The following is a 21272-nucleotide window of genomic DNA, read 5'->3' on the forward strand; positions in this document are numbered from 1 at the left end:
GTCCCTTGTAGCCATCCTCCTCCCCATCACTGTGTCTTACCCAGGAACTGTCCGGATGCATCAGCACCACTTTCTCCTGCAGCAAGACTGCAGCCCACTCTCTCCAGTGGGGAGAGACCCCGGGGCCCTTCTTAAAGACAAAAATTTAAAAACAAATGCAAAAACCCAAAGTCCCGGGACGCCTGGGTGGCTCAGTCGGTTAAGCGGCTGCCTTCGACTCAGGTCATGATCCCGGGGTCCTGGGATCGAGCCCCACATCGGGCTCCCTGCTCAGCAGAGAGCCTGCTTCTCCTCCCTCTGCCTGCAGCTCTGCCTACTTGTGCTCTCTCTCTATCTCTCTGTCAAATAAATAAATAAAACCTTTAAAAAAAAAAAAACCCAAAGTCCCCAGAGATCAAATGAGTAGACAAGGTCTCATAACTAGCTGCTGGCATTCAGCCCAGTGGAACCCTGTTTTCCCTGGGGTGTGTGTGTGTGTGAGAGAGAGAGAGAGACAGAGAGAGAACGAGCTTTGGCACAGCATGGAAGTTCCTAAATCTGAAAAGATCTTGATGAGATCTATACTTAATTTTTTTTTTCCCATTAGCATTTGAGTTTTTTTATCCTCATCCACTCGACCCATATTAGATCTGTTCAGGAAAACGAACATCTTAAGTAGATAATATAATACGAGGAGTTCTGGTGGTCACCGGCAGACCCTCCCTTCCGAGGGGAGTCTTCCTAACCCATCAGGCCTAAAGGTTATCCACTCTGAATGTGCCGTGACCCCACACAGGAGCGAATATCTTTTCACTTTCGAAAGCCATGTCTTGAGGCTTCCAAATTGTGGCCCTGAAAAGTCTTCACCCTGCTGGCCTCCCCAGAAGACCCCAGGCCAAAGGCACCTTCTGGGGACTGCCTTCCTTGCCTCCTTTCCCCCCAGCACAGCATCCGGCCGCAGGACTGGCCCACGATCTGCTCGAGGTGGTGATGCGCCTTGGGCTCACGCTCAGGCCTACAGCTGTGTCTGGGACCCACCGTCCTTCCCATGCCTGTTTCCCCACAGCCCTCACCCCACACAGGGGTCCTGGCAGGTGCGTGACAAGCCTGGGCCACTCCAGGCCCTATTTGAGATTTAACTTTTCACCTATGTCCAGCTCTGACAGAAACCAGAAAGACAAAAAGACATTCTAGAGTTGTCACTAACACAAAATAGGTGGCTGTTAATTAATAGGCGGCCTTCTGTGCGATATGCCAGAAGGACCGGAGGACAGAAAGACAGAGGGCAGGATGAGAAAGTTCGTTTAATCTGACCAGTGTGACATTTTCACCGAGCGACTACAGCAAGGTGCTGAGACCGTGGTCTGTGGACATGAGGCCATGCACTGTGGTTCCGTGGCCCGTGCTCTCGGCGACTGTACTAGGCTCCGTAACCTTAGGCAAGGTACTGACCCGCCCCCTGCCTCAGTTTCCCTACCTGCAACATGAATGGGTCGTGGAGAAAATAGGATTGGTGTACTGGTTAAATGAGTTTGGTGGTTGGTGGTTGTCTTTGCCAGGGCAAGAGGGAGAGAAGCTGACAGCCCTACAGCTTGCTATCCGTATGCACAGGTGGCCTTCACAACAGCCAGCCACCCAACAAGGAATCCCTCCTGAGCCTGCTCCACGCCCGTCCTCTTAGAAACTGGGCACAGGCCCACGGGCAGTGCCAACACGCCACGGATGGTTGTGTGTGGGGGTGAGCAGTCCTCATCCCACTCTCTCCTGCTCCAGGTGCTCTCTAGGTGGCTCATGGGTTACAGAACACCCATGGAGGTCTTTAACACATCATTGTAAGTTTTCTCAAATTGCCCTCTCTAATATGCCTAAGATGGGAGAGCATAACGTTCCACCCTTGAATATGATTAGCTGATCCCACTCCAGAAAATGAAGCGTTTTTAGCTAACACCACGTTTCTGACACATCAGCATGTCACTGATTCAGCAGGGAGGCTGGGGGAGGGGGAGGTCACTCCAGGTAAGAGGAACAGTTTGCTGAGCCACCTCATCTCAGTTCAAACACCTGAGAAGTTAGGTACTTAAAAATACATGACCATCAGGGTAGAGCTTGTTTGCTTTTTAAACAAAAAACAAAACTCGACTTGCAGAAGTTTCTTGATGAGCAATTAGAAATACACCCACAGAGTGAGCGATGTGCAGTCCCAAGGTCCCTGGGTCCAGTGTGGGGGGCATGCTTGACTGGCTGCTGGGGGCGTTGGGCCCTGGCGGTCGGCGTTGAGTTATAACACTTAACGTGGAGTGAATCGCTCTGCTTTCCAGAACGGCATTCTGCCCCCTCTGTTCTGGGTCAGTTCCGTGTGAATGAGGCCATGCACAGCCCCTTGGAGTGATTTCAGGGTGTGGTGGCTGGCGGGCGAGCCCAGTGCCCCCACAGCCAGTCACCAGGTCATGTTCTCTTGTCCTCCAGAGCTGGGCGAGATTAAAAACGTCACCACGACACAGCCTTCCCTGGAGCTGGATGGCCTGGAGAAGTATACCAACTACAGCATCCAAGTGCTGGCCTTTACCCGCGCCGGGGACGGAGTCAGAAGTGAGCAGATCTTCACTCGGACCAAAGAGGATGGTGAGAGATGGGGCTGGTGTGTGTGTGTTGTGGGGGATGCTCGAGGCCCCACAGAGCGACAGCATCGGGACAGGAGCTGGTGTTGGGAGGGTCCCAGAGCCCCGTGTTCCTTCATGGGCCTGTCCTTGACTCTGCTCTGGGCAAACCACTGGCTGCCCTCCCAAGACATTCCAGCGCAATTCAGACCGTCGACTTCCTGGGTCGCCTTTGTTCGATGTATCCATCATTTCTCTCCCTTAGAATTTTTCTTCTTTTTAAAAAAAATTTTTGGCCGAGTACTATTTAAACAAAAATGCCTTTTGTCGCAGAGCTGTGAAACACGTCATACCTGTTTTTTATCCCATCAGAATAATTTCCGTGACTCATCATCTGTTAGTGTAGGCTCAGATGATTTCCATCCTTCCACTGGAAGATTTCATAACGGTCTAAGTCATATTATTCTACGCCAGCTTTAGAATCACTTTAGAATAAATCTTTAGTTTGAGAGCTTTGTATTAATTTTTTTAAAATTATTTAGAGGAATTCATAATGATTTAGTAAAATTTTAAATTACGGCTCACTTTGGTTCAGGCCATTAATTCTTGCTGTTCCAAACAATGTAGACTTGCTTGTGTGACTCCCAAACCTTCGAAAACTATATGGCAAGTGGTTTTTAGGGTTTTTTTTTTTTTTGTATTATTTTAAGGGAAACTCTGAAGTGCCATATCTGAGCCTATTTAAAAAAGAGTTAAAGTTCTGATAAATATAGCTACAGTGAGAAAAACTGTCTCCACCTTAAGAAAGGAAGGAGCAACTATGTCAAATGATACCAATGTGGGACTCTCCAAATCAGAGCACAGAACTGTCCCAGAGATAGGGTGGGGATGAGACACCGAAATGAGACTCGAAATTCAGTGCAGATTTTGGCTCTACAACTTTTGTCTTCTTTCCAGGACTCTGTTCCCAGGAAGCTGGGCAGAGCATAGTGGGGGAGGTGTTAGCCATTCTTATGACCCCCCGTTGGCAGGTTTCATGCTGATGCACCCTCCATCTCTATGTGGGATTCAAACACACTGGTTCCACCCATATCCATCCGGTGGAAGCAAGGCTGGGGACTCAGGCTCCGAGGCCTGGATAGACTCTTTCTTCAGCCTTTCTGTCCCCTAACAAAGCTTCTCTGACACCCACAACATACCTCTCTGTTCTTACTCTCTGTCCTCACCTCTGCAGGCCCTGCCCTACTCCCCCAACCATCTACCTTCGCACACTATTCTCACCGTCTCTGTAGTCCTTCTTGCTTCACTGGGGGTACACACAAATTAGCCTCATTAGCTTTCGCTTGTCCAGAACACACAGGTAGTTCTTCCCAGGAATGTGCAGGTATCAACCTTTTCTGCTCAAAGGAATTGGATTATTTAGGGAAATCTTAGAGCAAATTGAAATGCCGTTAGAAAGTCCCACATTCACGGAGAGATCTAAAAAGCTATGTCCTAAGTGAAGGTGGTCATAATGTAGTTTTTAAAAATGCAGTAGACAAAGAGCCATGTCTAGATGTTGGCTCTGTCGCTTGCTGCCCAGGGGACTTTGGGCACCTTACCTAACCTCTGAACTGAACTCATGTACAAAATTGCCATCATGATCAGAGTTAAGATATAAAAAGTCAAGTGATGTGTGTAAACAGCTAGCTTGACACATAGTGGGTTGGTTCGTGACACTAGATATTTGATTATTTGATCTCCACTCCTTCAGAGTGGGGGTGGCACATTCTTTTGCATTGCTAAGCAATAACACAAATGTCACTGGAATCATTATTTAAAGAGCAAATTGATTAGCAACATAAATTTTGACACCTGCATTTTTCAGAAGAATGTACAGAAATCCATTAAGAAGGGAAGGTTCCCCACAGCTTATTGACTGGCGATTTTGGATCAATTTTTAATTAATCCTCCACTTTTAGGAATCATGGGGTTCTCACTCAAAGTTTGACCCTGAGACCTAAAGTCTAATTTGTCAATCAATTATTCTCTACTTTTGTATCTAATGCCGATGGTGTAGGGAGATTCCATCGATGGTGAAAGACCCTGCCTTGGGTCTAGCAGTTCCCCCGGGAAGGAGGTGGAGAATCCCACATGTGCTGGTGTGCATTTCAAGAGCAATGCAGAACCGAATGTCAGTATTTACTTGGGATAAATCATCAGCATTTTCAAAAACAAGCAGAACAGGGATTAGGAGAAAGTAGAGAAAAACTGGTATAACAATGAGCTTATCTCCCCCAGATACACACGAAAAATTCACTGTTTGGAGATGGTGAAGAATTGTGCCAGCCACCCTTAAAAACTCAATACCTAATATAAATAGGCATTTGAGCCGTTTATAGAACTGAAAGCAATTTTGTATCAAATTGAAAGAAGGGACAAGGCTAATTATCATAGAAGGAATGCTTAGTCAAATAGAGAATATAGATCCTGTTCAAACTTCTGCTACAAAATCGTACAGTTTGGAAGGTTTGAATTAACCTGCCAGATTCAATTAAAATGATGTAAGGTTGTAGATAAAATTCAAGTGAAATAATAACTGCCAACGTTCATTAAGTTCTTCCTCAGTAAGGCACTAATCTAGGCACAGATTGAAGTTTCAGTGTTTATTGATATTCTCATGGGGAAAGAAATATTAATGTATTGACACAAAGCATTCAGTTTGCTCCTCTGTGCCCCATACATTTCTCAAACAAGGTCCCTAAACCCCCAGTGTCCGAAGCCTAGAGTTTAAGTTGTGTTGTTAGGTCACTGATCATCTTAAGAAGGAAAAATGTATCACTTGCTAATAAAACACACAAAAATAGAATAAAATGGTAACTAAAAATAGATAAGATAAATAAATTGAATCAAAACTTAAAACATTTTTTAAAAGTTTGTTTCTGCCAGGGATAATTCGCAATTGAAATGTTTGCTCAGAGAACAAGTTGTCTGTGCCTTAAGAAGTTTCTCAGCCTCCATAAAGATCGTTGGGCCAGGAGACAGATTCTTAAACCTGTGGACGTATTCTTGGGTCCATAAACATACTCTTGGCCCCACAGACATCACCTCAGGTTTGTCGACATATTCTCAGGGTCCGTGAGAATTGCTCAGGCTTCAGATTCTCTTCCCAAGACTGCTCAATCAATCAGAACTTGTAACTTTATTATTCTGCAAGAACGCAAAAGATTATTTGCTGATCTGACTTTCTATTTTTTTGAACACAAGATAGCTAATTCTGAATTCTAAAGGGTTTGTGAAATCCTAATACCTTTTTATTTGCTAAGACTATAATCTGAGCAAAGCCGTGGGGAAAGAGAACACAAACAAAACCCAATCTATTAATTTTCCAATTGTTATTTTTATTCTGCAGGCATAAGGTTGTTACAGCCCAGATCCTTTTCTGCAAAAGTAAACATTGTATATGTATAAATAGAGATGGTTGTGTTTAAGTTCAAATATTTGCTGAGTACATTACTAATGCACATAACTCTGTAAATCATTTTATATGGGAAGAAGGCCAGCAAGAGGTGCAATAGGGGATCTGTGCTCCCCTGCCCCATGATTCACACTCTCTTTGCCTCTTTGCGGGGCCGGGGGTGGGGGTGCATCTGAAAACAGAGCTAAGATCGAGTGAAGAGTAAACTGACATCAGGCTATTTCTGAATCCTTGGAGTCCCCAGATCTTGAGCCATACATTCTCCTGGAGGCATGGATCATCTGTTCTCGGGTATCGTGTGATCACACCTCAGTGCACCTTAAAAGCAATGGACTCTTCGTGTCTATTTGCCTAACCACCCGAGTGTCACCCCTGCATAGACAGGTACTGAGCACGTGGCAGGGCTGGGCTCCGTATGGCAGCAGGTGCACCAACAGCCCAACAGACCAGGGTGTCCCAGAAGGCCTTCCCCCGTGTGGATTTCAGAGCTCCCTGCCCTGCAGGGATGCTCAGGCAGAGCCCCAGAGGTGCCCCGGGGGGGGCTCCCCACTGCCCCCTCTAGTTCAAGAAGAGCCACTCCACATCCACCTGTGCCTGTGTATTGGCTCCCCACAGGATGCCGCAGTTAAAGGATTTGTCTCCTTTAAAAAATGTTTAGAAAATACCGCTCTTATAAGAGCAAAGGCCAGGAATACCAGCATCTTGTGGAAATGGGAATAGAAAAGAGACTTGTGCATGGCATGACCATGATGGCAGTTGTGGATGGTTCTATCCAGCATCATGCGGTCTGCGCATGGCTCAGGGGAGTGGGGGATCCTCGGGACAGCATGGGCTCGGGTGGGTCTGGCTACCGTGGTGGATCACATACGGACAGGCTCCATGTGCACACACAGCATCCATAACACACACACCCCTGCCTATGCCTGATCACCAAGACCAGAGAAGTGATCATGACAGTAACGAAGTAGGCTGAAGTATCTGTGTACTTAGTCAGACTTATACTTCAAACCAGTGCAATAATTTTTCAAAGCACTAACTTTGATGTTTTACATTAACACACATCATTAGAGGCCTTAACTATACGGACTCATTTTTTATGCTGTATAACAGATCACCTCAAACTTAGTACCTTAAAATAACAAAAATTTATTATCTCACCGTTTCCATGGGTTAGGGGTCCAGGTACCGGTCAGCTGGGTCCCCTGCTCGAGGTCTCACAGGCTGAAATCAAGGTGTTGGCTGGAGCTATGGGCTCGTCTGAGGTCAGGTCCTCTCCCAGGCTTACTGGTTGTTGACAGGGTTGGGTTCCTTGTGTGTGTAGGACTGGTACCATCTCCTCGGTGCCCAGAAGCCACCTGCCGTTCCCTGTCATATAGCCCCTCCCCAGCAGGACAGTTTGCTTCTTCAAGACCAATGGGAGAGTATCTCTACTGCTTCAAGTCTCTCTGACTTCTTCCATCTCTGACCCCAGCCTCTCTTGTAAGGGGTTCCTCTGATTAAGTCAGGCCCACCCAGAATATTCTCCTGTTGGTTGACTTAAAGTCAGCTGATTAGAACATTAATTATATCTGCAAAATCCCTTCACCTTTGTCACATAACATAACCTGATCATGGGAATAGTCCATCCATCATAGTGACAGTTACCACCCACATTCAACAGGAAGGAATTACACAGATACGTATATCAGAGGAAGAGAATCTTGGGCACCATCTTAAAATTCTTCCTACCACACTATAGCTGATGAAATCATTTTTCTTTACACTTAGAAAATCCGTATTGAGGATTAGTATTTTCCAGATAGTGCCCCAGGCAACTGGAGACACAGCAGAGACAGGATGGGCCTGGCAGGGCTTGTAGGCTGCTGGAGGAGACAGATATTTGAGTGGATCCTGACATGTGCCATGAAGGAGAAAGACCTTAAGAGAGAACGTGGGAGCCCTGACTTAATCTAGGCTAGTGGTCACAGAAGGTTTTCTCAAGGAAGTAATTAGTAGAATCTGACAGATGTGTAAGAGTTGCCAAAGAAAAGAAGGAGAGTAGGAAAAGATTCTAAACAGAAGGAACGTAAGACCCTAGATCACCCGGTGTCAAGGTCCTGGGGTGGGACAAGCAGGCCACTTCCAGAGACCTAAGAAATGGTCTGATATTGCAGAGCACTAAGCCAGAGGGAGAGACCAACTACTAACCTTGTCACGTACAGGTCTAAGGGACTCACTGATCTTACACACCCTCTGGGGGGTGGTAGGGGGAGAAAATTCTAGGTTCTGACTTGTGCAACCATGAACATAGCTGTGCCATTTCTTGCAATGGGTACAGGAGGAGGGGAGGTTTGGAAGGGAAGACGGTGATCCCAGTTTGGGACATGGTAGGTCTAAGGCACCTGTGAATCTGAGTGGAGATCTCAGTGGCAACTGGCTATGTGAGCTGTAAGAGCTTCTTCAAGCAGCAAGGAGGCCTAGGGAAATTGGAAGAACACGGAAGAGATGGTCCTCTGGAGCGGCATTCTTTACTTCAACCAGTTAGATCTGAAGTCAGAAATCCACTCAACAATGGCTAAGAATTCGTGAAAATTGTCTAAACCTGCTTGTACTTCCATTAAAAAAAAAACCAGATTAACAAAATGTAACTTGATGACTAAGAATGTTTTAAGAAAATATGTCCCAGACAGACCATCCTACACCATCTGTTTTCTGCAACTCTCAACATCTGGTGTTCATAGTTCAACCCTGGGTCACAAAGTAAAGGCTAGGATCCTTTAGTGATGTGCAATGTAAGGAAATGAGGATTGTCCTTACAAATGATAGCTAGAATTTATTTGGTGGCTGCTGTATGCAAAACTCCATATAAATTCTTTAGATGAATTATCTCTCATAATCCTAGCAATAAAACCGTGAATAGGTACAATTATTGTTCCAACTCCATAGATGAGGAGACTAAGGTTTGTTGGAGAAGTTAATGAATTTGCCCAGGACAGAGAACTAAGTGGTAGAGCTGAACAAAAGCCCTCAGTGAAAATGCAGGGCTCACACTTCCCAGCATCGTGATATAAATTTTTTTTGTATAAAATTCTAATAACCCTAGAAGGAAAGATTGCACAGGAGAGATCATACCTCAGTGTATGAGGAGTCAGATGGGGATTTACATAGTAAATGCAGTGAAAGCCCTTTGATCTGATTTAATCAAGACAAGTTACTGGAAATAATCAAAGCAAGGAGTCGCTAAAGTTTACAGTGACCAACAGACATATTTTAAGGTACATTTAAGGTACATTGCATTTTAACTTAAAACATACAAATAGAGATTGATTCTCTATTCATTCTTTAATTAAATAACATGGTCTCATTTAAGTTTTGTGTGAAGAGATCTCTATGTCCTCAGTTCCATGACTGTTTCCGTCATGGATCATCTGCCATTTCCAGCTTAGGCTTCCTGAGAGTGGAGTAAAGCATGCTGCCGTTTGCCAACAATCGCCTTGCTAGGTTCTTTTTTTAATCTGTTTGTCTTGGTTTTCGCCATGTGTATCATTTTTCTCAATGGTCTTGGCCCAAACCTAGCCACACCTTCCTTTTTTTAACTTTCCTTTGAGAAAGCTTTTCCAAAGAAGTTCCATTAATTGTCACAGAAACAGCTTTCTTTGGCACTCATCTTTCATTGGTTTACATAATGAATTAAATCGCATTACCATGACAAGTATAATTGTCACAAACAAGGTGGAAACAAGCATGACTGACTTTTGCTAAGCAGTCCCTCAGGTGGTTGCTGCCCAAGCACTTGGGCTTCTAGAAGGAAGCTAGCCAGGGGGAGTGTTGGGCATGGTGAACGCTAGCAAGGTGGTTGCTTTGCAGAAGGAATGGAGAGTGTTGGCGAATCCAGGGCATCCATTAGAATGAAAAGGTCAAGCAAATGTCCACTCTACCCTTGGTGTTCAGGAGGAGCCCTTGTGGGTCTGAACCAGGTTGTAGATTGGTGGAGGTCTTTGTTGTTACCCTCACCAATAGGAAACCTGAGCACAAATGCCCTCCATATTCAGGACAACAGTGCCTTGTTCCTAAGGACTTAGTAATTCAGGTGTCATCGCTTACATGTGTCCCCTTTCCTAGACCTCTGCCATCAGTGGGACTTGCTAAAAACTGATCCGAGATTTTATATTTTCAAATGGTAATGATGTCTAACCCAAGTTAGCTCTCACTGTGGTTGCTGGTTTTGTTGTTTTGACCTAGAAGAGTCGAGATGGCAATCATGACACACACATTCAACTCCAAAAATGTTTACTGAGCAGTTATGTTGTTATTGGAGCAGGAAGAGACTCAAAGATTCCTCCAGGGGCTCACAAGAGACTTATATTGGTTGGAATTTGAAGACCTCTATCAAGGTGGGAACCACCCTCCATGTAGACAGTCAGACCAGTGAGGAACAAAACAAGATCCTCAAGGCTTATCTAGTAGCAACATTAATGCTCTTTTCCCCTCTCCCTGTAGCCTGCCTGCCTCACTCCATCCTCCCTCTTCAACCTGGAAAACAGAAAGATGGGGGGGGAGGGTACGTGCATTCAAGCTCACTCCCAAATTATGCTTAATATTGTTAGCACCATGTCCTGCTTTCTTAGACGGTTTACAGAGGAGTGTTTGTTGTCTACATGAGCTGTGAATCTCTGACACAAAAGTCTAGCTTCATCAAAAGTATTTCTGTACCTCCCCTCAGCCGAAAACGGTGCTATTACCAAGTGTCTCAGGCGAGGAAGAGCGGTCCCTGATGACTATGGAAGTTTGCCCTCATTCCTGTCTAACTCAGGAGGCGAGATGTACATCCCTAGCCTGTTCAAAGCCAAACTCAGTAGCAGCACAAGAAGCTAAAGTCTCCAGCTGTTCCGAGGCAGGAAATCACGAGGGACTGCAATGGGGAGGGAAGGCTCCCAGGAAGGCAGGGACTTGAACTGAACGAATGATTTCTGTGGAAGAAACGGTTATTCATGGCACTTGTTAAAGAGCGGCAAGGCAGACTTTATTCAGGGGGACTGCTGTGAGGTATACATGTGGGGACCACCTTAGTGGGGGATCACGGTAAGGGAGAGAGACTGGGCTTGACTTCAAATACAAGTGAAAGTGGGAATTTACAGCCAAGGGATGGAGAGGAAGGAGTGGGGTCGCTGGGTGGAAAATTACGGACAAGAGACATCAGGGATGAGGGGCGTTCTGACTAGATGGATCAAACAGGACTTTTGCTGAAGGCACGCTAGGATGATCAGGTATTACCTGGGGTATGGTAGAGAATGAAGACGTTGATTGTGTATCAAGAGAGATCAATTATTGAGGTGATTCAGGCTGAACTGACTTAGCAGGATTCTTAAAATTGGGCTCTTAGCGGACATGCCCGAGGACAGGGCTAGTGGGGTTCACCGGTCTCTCGTCTGAGAGAGACTGTCAGTTCCTAGGGCTGCTGGAACAGAGTACCACAGACGGGGGCTGCTCAACAACAGAGATGCATTGTCTCACAGTTTGGAGGTCGGAAGTCCAAAATCAAGGTGAGGGCCAGGTTGGTTCCCTCTGAGGCTGTGAGGGAGAGTCTGTTCCAGACTTTTGTCCTTGGCTTATCGATGGCCATCTGCTCCCTGTGTCCTCACATTATCTTCTCTCTCTGCATGTCTTTGTGTCCACATTTCCCCTTTTTCCATAAGGACCCCAATCCTACTAGGTGAGGGCCACCCTAATGACCATAATTTAACTTGATCATCTCTTGAGAGACCCCTTCTCCAAATAAGGTTGCAATCTGAGCTTCTGGGATTGGGGTCTCCACATGTGGATTCCGAGGGGACTCGGTGGAGCCCTCTCTCCGGCCAGCACTGATCCTCAAGGAGCTGACCATGGAGAGAGTGGCCAGGCCCAGCTGGAGCGGGGGTCGTGTTGGGCAGCGTGGGCCTGAGCGCCCAGTCGCAGCCCCATGTCTGTGACTAAACGCACGACTCTTCTAGTTCCAGGTCCTCCTGCAGGAGTGAAGGCAGCTGCAGCCTCAGCCTCCATGGTGTTTGTGTCCTGGCTTCCCCCTCTCAAGCTGAACGGCATCATCCGAAAGTACACTGTATTCTGCTCCCACCCCTATCCCACAGTAAGTTGGTAAATAACCAAGTGCCTTTCAAGCACCTTCCAGAAACAAGCTGCGAGCGCTCCCTGGGGACAGTTTTGTTCCTGTCTCCCACCTACTTGGGTCTTTCTAGTGGTTTTATTTTTTCTCCCGTTGTCTCCACCACAAAGCAACATTCTCATTTATACCTCATTTGAAAATACGCTTCTGAATCATTGCAAGGGACACAATTGTCTAGAATTGTTGTTTATTTGGTGACTTCCCAGGAAACTGCCAGCCGGCTTCTCAAAATCAAAACCCAGAGGTCTTAATTGTGCCTTAATTGATAGTCAATGGACAACACCTATTGATTTTGCTGTTGGACTCGTCATTATGTGCACTCCAGGCCCTCTCTGCCTCCCCCCTTCCCTCCGCCCTCCCCCCTGTGGTCCCACCTCTCACCCCTTCTTCCTGCTGGGACCCATCCCCCACTGAGGGAGAGCGAGCAAGCCCCTCTTGTGCCAGACATGGGGGCCCTTGCTGAGGATCTGTGACCCTGACAATTACGTGGTCCGCCTCGTTCATTGTGACAGAATTAAAAGTTAGGGTAATTAATACTTCCCAGTGCTGTATTTGTTTTCATTAATATTATTACCACCAAGTCATAATTATAGAGCTAAGCTGTTTCTCAGACCAGATACAAAAGCAGATCCAAATGGGAAATTTTAGAGAAAAGAAAGCCAAAGTGGGACAAAAAATTCCTGATATCTTCATAGGAGTATGTAAGGCATTTTCGGAGGTAGGTACCATGGCTGACCCCTCTTTCTGTCCCCCCGCTGGGCCATAGAACTTGATGGGCATAGTCACTCAGGAAGTATTTGTGGAATGAATACACAAACTAATTTTGTTTTTTATTGTGGTAAAATACCTTCACATAAAATTTACCATCTTAATCATTTCTAAGTGTCCAGGTCAGTGGCGTTAAGCACGTTCACACTGTCATGCGACCGTCCCCACCGTCCACCTCCAAAACATTTTTATCTTCCCAAACTGAAACTCTGTCCCTTAAGCACTAACGTCCCAACCCTCTGCTTCCAGCATCGTCAGCCACCACTCTGTTTTCTGCCTCTGTGAATCTGACTGCTCTAGGAGTCCCACAGAAGCGGAATCCGACAGCCTTTGTCTTTCTGGCACGGGCACACTTCACTGAGCATCATGTCCTCAAGGGTCATCATGTTGTAGCAAGTGTCAGGATTTCCTTCCTTTTTAAGGCTGACTCACATTCTCGAACTAATTTATTAATTGATTCTCTAATTAAAGTGATACATTTTCCAAAGTCTAGAGTCCGTAGGGAACCCCCAGGCCTCAGAGTGCCCCAGACAGTGAGCGTGATTAGCGGTGCCAGAGAGACAAGGGAGAGCCTGTGTTCGGCTCGCAGAGACCTGCGTCTCTGCTGGAGAACGTTCGTCAACAGGAGCCCCCCTGGAGCTGAAGTAAAGATTTACGTGTAAATGGTCAGAGACGGGCTCCAGAACTTTCTTGCAGGTTCCTTCTTTGGTTTCAAACATGCTGTTAATTCCCACCTGCTGAGTCCTACCATCAAAGTTCAGAGATGCTAAGCAGTGCTGGGAGGAAGTGCCAGGCAACCGCGGTCTGCTACTCAGAGAGGCGATTCGTGGAGGACCCCTGCGCAGACCCTGATTCTCTCGTCAGCCCTAACATAGAACCATTCTGCCAAAGAGAGACAAAATCATCGCTAGAGCAAGGCATACCTGCATTGCCCTCGAATTTGAAATGCTTCTTTATTTCTATTCACTCATTCATCCATCTATTTGCTGTAGAACTCACATTTGCTGTTCTGACGCCAGCAGCCTAGGAAGAGACTAGCAGGGTACCCAGAACACCAGCAGCTCCCCCTCTATCTGCTCTTTATCTCTAAGCTAAAAACCCCAGCCTGGCTCATCTGCAGTTGGTCCAGACAGACCGATGCATGGGGGAGACAGCCCCACTTGTGGATGCCGGGGGCCATGTTAGTCCCTGTCCTCCAGCCAGTGAATTCCCCACCATAGAATAGCAAGAAGCCATGCTCAAACTGTCCACAGGGTGGAGAAGAAAGGGATTTCCACAGTCTCTCTGTGCACAGAACACTGGGGTTCGACCACCCAGGACTGTCCCAACAAGACCCTTCCAAAAACGACCATCCTAAGATCCAACTAACCAGAAAAAATGGGAATGAACAATCAGGTTTTTCACCTACCTAATGTCTGACTGCCACTAGCTAGGTCTGTTTGTGCTGCTTTTGACGATATTAAAAAGCACTATGGATCCAGAAATAGGATCATTACAAGGTGCCTGTGATCTTCTGGGCAGCAGCATGTAAGTTTTGCAAGGAAGGTCCAGAATCCCAGAACAGTCCTCAATAACGGGAAGTGAACCAGAATCAGGCTATTCCATCTCTCGAGGCACATGGCTGTTCATGTACTTCAAACATCTAAGACCACAAGGCCCAGATTTTTGAATAGACTTTATTTTTAAAGCACTTTTTGGGTGACAGAAAACCTGAGTGGGAGGTGCAGAGATTTCCCAAACGAGGCCTATGATTAAAATAAAATAATACCATTCTAAGTAAAGAGCAGAGAGGACTAATGCGTTTCTCTTCGAAGGGAAAACCACCCATTATTTTGGGGTCTTATTCATATGGAATTAGGAAGAGAGTATAAATTACTGGAAAGAGGGACTCTGTTTCCATCCCGAGCTTCTGTAATTTGACAGTCAGAATTCTGGGTGCTGTCACCTCTTGCGATGTTTTGCCATCTCCGCCTATGTGCCCAGTAAACACCAGAGGGCAGTGTGAGCTCTGTATATTTCTCTTGCTCATCTCCCTGACTTTCTTTTCTTTGAAATGATTTCATAGTTGAATGTAGAACATGGGAAGATAAATGAGGACACCGCACAACCTGTAATTTGTTGCTCTGTAAGGGACTCCCTCGGCTAACCTCTTCGCTGATATAAATTTCCCCTAAAGACCCCCAGTGAAAGGACCTGTGACAAGCCCCAGGCTCTTGTCCATAATGCGTAAAGCCCATTGTCTAGTAACAGGCAATGCTTTCGTTGTGTTCTCTCGGGTCAGTTTAGTCAAAGACATTCAGATTTGAAATTGCATACGTGGCCAGACGAGAAACTGCAAATTCATCTAAAGTCTGGTGGTGCTGGGAGTCTCACCGTGAGGGACCAGCAGGTGTGCCGAGACATCAACCTTCCCAGGCCGATTCGAGCCACAAAATCTTAAGATTCATTTGATTCAGGAACTCATCCATATAATTTTGGGGCCATGGCTATTAGTTTTCAAGTATGATGGTTGGAACGATCAATTCACCCAGTTGTAAGGTCCCAGGAAGAAAGGAGTGAGGCTGGATCTCCTCTCTAGCGCTCCTCCCTGCATGAAAGCAGCCCGCGGGAAATGCGGTGTGTTAGCCAAGCAGGAGGATAGAGAAAGTGTCTCTTTTACAGTGTTAAGCAGATGAGACAATGAAATTAGACAGCACAAACTTCTCAGCAATGAACAAAATTAGAAGACCTAAAATAATCATATCAACGAGCCGTAACCTACATCAGTTATTCCAGTTTTGGATGATGATATGATCCAGTCCCTGCACAGGACAGGTGTTCAGTCGATGGTGCTGAATGAGCAAAGGAGAATGTTCTAGTACTCTTCTTATCCACAGGATGACTTTCACCTACTAAACTCCCCACAGTGTAGCCCACAACTTGGAAATAAGCAAGTCTTCAGGGAAGCAAGGAAAGTAACCTTTACCAGGTCTGGGTAAATTCTGAGCCAAGGTAGCAGGTGTGTATTTGCCCCATACCTGCCCCCCCACCCAGGGCCTGCATTTAATAAATCATGGGGCTGAAGACAAGGGAGAGTGGCTTCAGAAACCCAGAAATGTTGAGTAATCTCAGGTCAAATAAGAGTGCCACGATAGAACCGTCAAGCGGGGTCGACCTGACCGTCCCTATTTATAATGCTGTCCATCTCACCAGCCACTGCTCCTGTCTCCGAAGCCACCACAGACCCCCTGGCTATACGAGGCCATTGCCCCCTCCCCACCAACACCCACCCTTACATGTATGCATTTCTCAACACTCTTCCTTCATCTTCTTTTCCTAGTCTTGATTATCTCCATGAATCATTGAATCTGTTCTTATAATTAAACTATCATCTAAAGTTACGAGGGTCAAAAATGTTTCTCTCCAACCCCAACCATCTTACAAGACCAGTCTCATATTTCCAACTTCCTTCCATCCATGTCTCCATCGAGATTCCACTGCATCCAACATGTCCAGAACCTAATTCATTCTTGCTCCCCTTCTCTTCCTGTTTCCCAGCTAAGCTACTGATTTAACAATACCCATTGTCCTCTGACAAGAGGCCTCAAATCTCAGGGATTTACACCAACAGTTTTATGTTTCTTTCACATTCATGTCCATTGTGAGTTGGTAGCTCTGCTCCATATTACCCACACTGCAGGAGGGACCCGTGCCAGTTTTATGGCAGAGAGAAGGACCTCTCTGGAGGGTCTGACAGAGGCATAACGTGGCCTCCCTCCAACCACAAGAGAACCAGGAAACCAATCCCAGCACATACCCAGAAGACAGGAAAACCAGAGCAGCTTGGAGAACAACTCTATTGGCGACCATGGGACTGCCGTTATAAAGGATAGAGTGTCTGCCTTTCTTTGAGGAGTTCCTGGTTCTAGGGAGGGCAGAAAATACCAGAGATGGTCGCTGTTCTTGTGATGTGGCAAAGGACACAACCGGGACATGCAGAGGACAGAATGACATGGAGCACAGGCAAGGGGGTGTCACTCAAACAGTAGGATCAGAGTCAGTTTCTTGGGATGTACATACAGACCTGGCTTGCAGGTGGGACATTTTACTGGACAGAAGGGTATTTACGACCAGAGGAAACAGCATCTGTGAAGTGACATTGTGTCCTGAGAATCCTCTCTCCATAATATCTTTTTTTTTTAATTTTTTATTGTTATGTTAATCCCCATACATTACATCATTAGTTTTAGATATAGTGTTCCATGATTCATTGTTTGTGCATAACACCCAGTGCTCCATGCAGAACGTGCCCTCCTCAATACCCATCACCAGGCTAACCCATCCTCCCACCCCCCTCCCCTCTAGAACCCTCAGTTTGTTTCTCAGAGTCCATCGTCTCTCATGGTTCTTCTCCCCCTCCGATTTCCCCCCCTTCATTCTTCCCCTCCTGCTACATTCTTCTTCTTCTTTTTTTCTTTCTTAACATATATTGCATTATTTGTTTCAGAGGTACAGATCTGAGATTCAACAGTCTTGCACAATTCACAGCGCTTACCAGAGCACATACCCTCCCCAGTGTCCATCACCCAGTCACCCCATCCCTCCCACCCCACCCCCCACTCCAGCAACCCTCAGTTTGTTTCCTGAGATTAAGAATTCCTCATATCAGTGAGGTCATATGATACATGTCTTTCTCTGTTTGACTTACTTCGCTCAGCATAATACCCTCCAGTTCCATCCACGTCGTTGCAAATGGCAAGATCTCATTCCTTTTGATGGCTGCATAATATTCCATTGTATATATATACCACATCTTCTTTATCCATTCATCTGTCGATGGACATCTTGGCTCTTTCCACAGTTTGGCTATTGTGGACATTGCTGCTATAAACATCGGGGTGCACGTAGCCTTTCGGATCCCTACTTTTGTATCTTTGGGGTAAATACCCAGTATCCTCGCCCTTCTTTTCATGCCCACCACCATTGCCCTTGTTCAGGTCCTCACCTGGGGAACCAAATTAGGTCAGAAGCTTTCCCAGTGCCAGTCTCAAGGTCCAGTCCTGTGTCCACATTGCTGTCATCATCATTCTTTCACATTCTAGGTCTAACCATGTCACTCCCTTGGGCAAATTCTTGGCTGACTTCTCCCTTTTTACCTAAATCCTCAAGACGACATGGACAGATTTCCACAATCCAGCTCCAACTCCTGTCCAGTCTCGTATCTCCTATTCCATTACCCTACCCAGCCAGTTCTTAAACCATACCACGTCTCGTGTGTGTGTGTGTGTGTGTGTGTGTGTGTGTGTACATGCATGTACACTGGATCCTCCTGGCCTTTTCCCTCTCATCCTCTTCCCATTTAAAGTCTTTATTCTTAAGGCTCAACTTAAATGCTTTATTATTTATTTGCATTTGCATTTGCTATAGGCTATACATTTTATGCCTATGGTTTCCAAATGTATTTCTTCATGGCTCACAATAGGAAATACATCTTACAAGCATAATGCAGTACCCACACAATAAAAGCATCGTAAACAAAATTTACACTTGCTCCACGTGATACACTCTGATATTTCCCATTCTGGTAGGTTTTTTGCTCTTCGATTTTATTTTGCAAATGATTGTCATAACTCACAAAATTGCTTCCATGACCCACATCTTAAATAATACTGGTTTTCATCAGCTAATCCTCATGATTACTGTATGCAGGTGGGGTTATTAGGACCTCACTTTAGTGATACTGAAGTGGATCATGTGCCATCTGTCCAGGACCATGCAGTTTGCAAGGCAAAGGCAGGGGTTGCAGCCTGCAGGTGTCTGAGCTCAGAGTCCAGGCCCTTTACCCTGAGAGCACACAGCCTTCCCTGGGAAGCTGGCTCTGTCTCACCGCAGAGGTCCCCAGTATTACTTTACGCCTCATTTTGGCATAACTACAACCTCTTAAATTATTGTTAATTTGGGGTATAGTTGGGCCCCCAGAGTGGCTTGTCAGCTGAAGTGCAGGCCTCCCAGCTAGTCACTGTTCTGCCTTTAGAAAGCCTGGTATTATGCTGAAATAGTGGATGTTCAGCAAATGTTGTGTTGAATTAAATTTTATGGATAATGGTTGGGAGTCATCCAATAGAGGTTGAACTGTATAATGATGTTTCTGGTTCATAAGGCAGGAAAGTATCTTATATACTTGGGGATGCTTTCAGTCTCACAAGGATTTAGATAAAATGCCTATGCTTTTAAATCACTGACATGGAAATCATCCTTCCATAGTTCTATCTAAAAGACCTAATGGTGACTCTCTCTTTTCTGTGATGGCAAAGCTAGAAATGATGGAGCAGCCAAAAGGTGGCTAAGAGTGCACGGGCTGGCTCCCTTTGCATATATGCAATAAATTACTTGTTCATCATCAAATAAGTTAGAGCGATCAAGTCAGATTAATAAAGCATTTTTAGATAATCGTTTGCATGGCAGATGGGGTGACCCCAGAGAAGAGAAAATAATGAAATAAAATGAAAATCAGATCATGTCCATGTATTATACAGAGAACTTAAAGAATAAAGACAAATCCTAAATTGATCCAGCTAACTCCTTATTCTTAATATAATCCAGGTCATTTCTCTGCCACTAAAAAGAAAGATTTTATATGTCCTCCAAGTGTCGTTGTCCAATAATTAAAAGAGCTGCCTATTTTGCTTATTCTGCTCTGGGGGAGGTTTTTTAAATCACTGCTGTGAACATACTATCCACAAAATCAGAACATTCGAGCCTCTTTTTTTAATAATTAGATATTAGAGCTTTTTAAAGCACCATACTTCTTTGATAGAATTAGTTTTTCATTAAAAAGTTAATTGAAATTTTTTAAGTGGAATTCTTTTTATATCCATGAGATACGCTGAATAATTTGATCTGAGCAGCCTGTGAATCCATAGTCATTCTCTACATAGTTATTCTCAATTGTATTCAAATAATTTCTAGGTCATTAGTCAACTTAATGCAACAGGTGTTTCCTCAGTCCATTCCAGTTAGTAGCGGGTGGGTCCTGACTCTGCAATGCTGGGATCTAGGATCCCCAGGAAATCGTAGAGGGAGGGGTGCAGCTAGGCCACCCTCAGAGAACCTGAGACCCATCCAGCACAGGAGAGGCAGTGAGGACATGCGAGACCATAATCGAAGGAGAATAAAGATCAAGACCTTACATGATGTATAAACCAAGGGCAGATGTGGCCCCCAGTGGAGGGGCTGAGAGAAGGCTACAAGGCTTTGCAAGTCATCCATCAAGCTAAATAGTGTGAGGGATTTGGAAATGAATCCAGCAATTATTGGATAAATATCCAGTTTTATAGAAATCACTGAAGAGCATTTAAAGAAATTCATTGTGTTTAATTCTATCTTATTTACTCTTGTGAAGTGTCTTAAACATGAAAGGAAGATGATTGCACCAAAATGACAAGGCAAAAATAATTCTGTAGTGAAAGTAGATCCCGTAGACCCTGTTCTCAGGCTTTTCATGGGTGACACTGAAACACAGGGAGAAAACCAACCTCCCAGCAACCTCTACGTTCTTTTGAGGAGTATACTGTTGAGTTCCTCAGAAATCTGTGACTCCACCCACCAGACCTAAAGCAATAGTAAGAAAGGCAGAACAAGTGAATGTGAGCTGTCTGGTCTGAGTATTATTGTAAGGTTTATATCATGAGCTGTAACTTCCGCTCTTGGTACAATTTTCGGGAAGCCAACATGTCTGAAGTGTTATAAAAGAAAATTGCTATAAATATTTTTTAAATCAAATATATGAAGTTTTTATTTATTTTCCTAGGCATTTTGTAAATATTAATCATGTCCTCAACTATGACTGGAGTCGTTTTAGAAAGGGAATTGAAATGATTTTTCAGATTTTAGCAGGAACCTGTCAGGATCTTACTATGCCTTATTTAATTAATCCTCCGTTTGCCAAGTTATGATCATTTCTTGTTCCCTTGGGGCAGGAACTTACCTTACAGTCTACACACTGGACTTGAACTCAGTAAAAGCCTATGAATACAAACACAGCAACTATTTATGAGTTTTTCCCATTATGGGCATTGTGCTAAGAGCTCTCGCATAAATTTTCTTTGCCAAGACCAAAAGGAGAGATCTTTAGTCCAGTGAGTTCACATGGCTGTCACCAGGTGTCCTATTGCTCTGGCCATCCCTTATCAGCCCAGTTATAGCCATCCATTCATGATTAATTCACATCGTAGGCATAATCAAATCTTCTAGAGTGGCTAATATCTCTGTCTTAACTTTGAAGATGAGACAACAGAGTTATAGATCTGCCAGCAGAAAATTAAATATTTAGAGATTTAAATATTTAAATATT

The 21272-nt window shown here is 45.0% G+C and overlaps 1 protein-coding gene across 3 annotated transcripts in view; it reads left to right on the forward strand.

Annotated features, from left to right (window-relative positions):
• DSCAM (DS cell adhesion molecule) overlaps positions 1-21272 on the forward strand; it is a 784307-nt gene that overhangs the window by 694559 nt on the left and 68476 nt on the right. For all 3 annotated transcript variants that reach the window (XM_078071697.1, XM_078071718.1, XM_078071731.1), the window contains 2 exons: positions 2446-2601; positions 12003-12136. In XM_078071697.1, coding sequence (XP_077927823.1) covers positions 2446-2601; positions 12003-12136 — 290 coding nt within the window. The remainder of the gene's footprint in view (positions 1-2445; positions 2602-12002; positions 12137-21272) is intronic.

The sequence above is a fragment of the Halichoerus grypus genome, chromosome 1 (assembly GCF_964656455.1).
Source record: "Halichoerus grypus chromosome 1, mHalGry1.hap1.1, whole genome shotgun sequence".
In the NCBI taxonomy this organism is placed as follows: Eukaryota; Metazoa; Chordata; class Mammalia; order Carnivora; family Phocidae; genus Halichoerus; species Halichoerus grypus.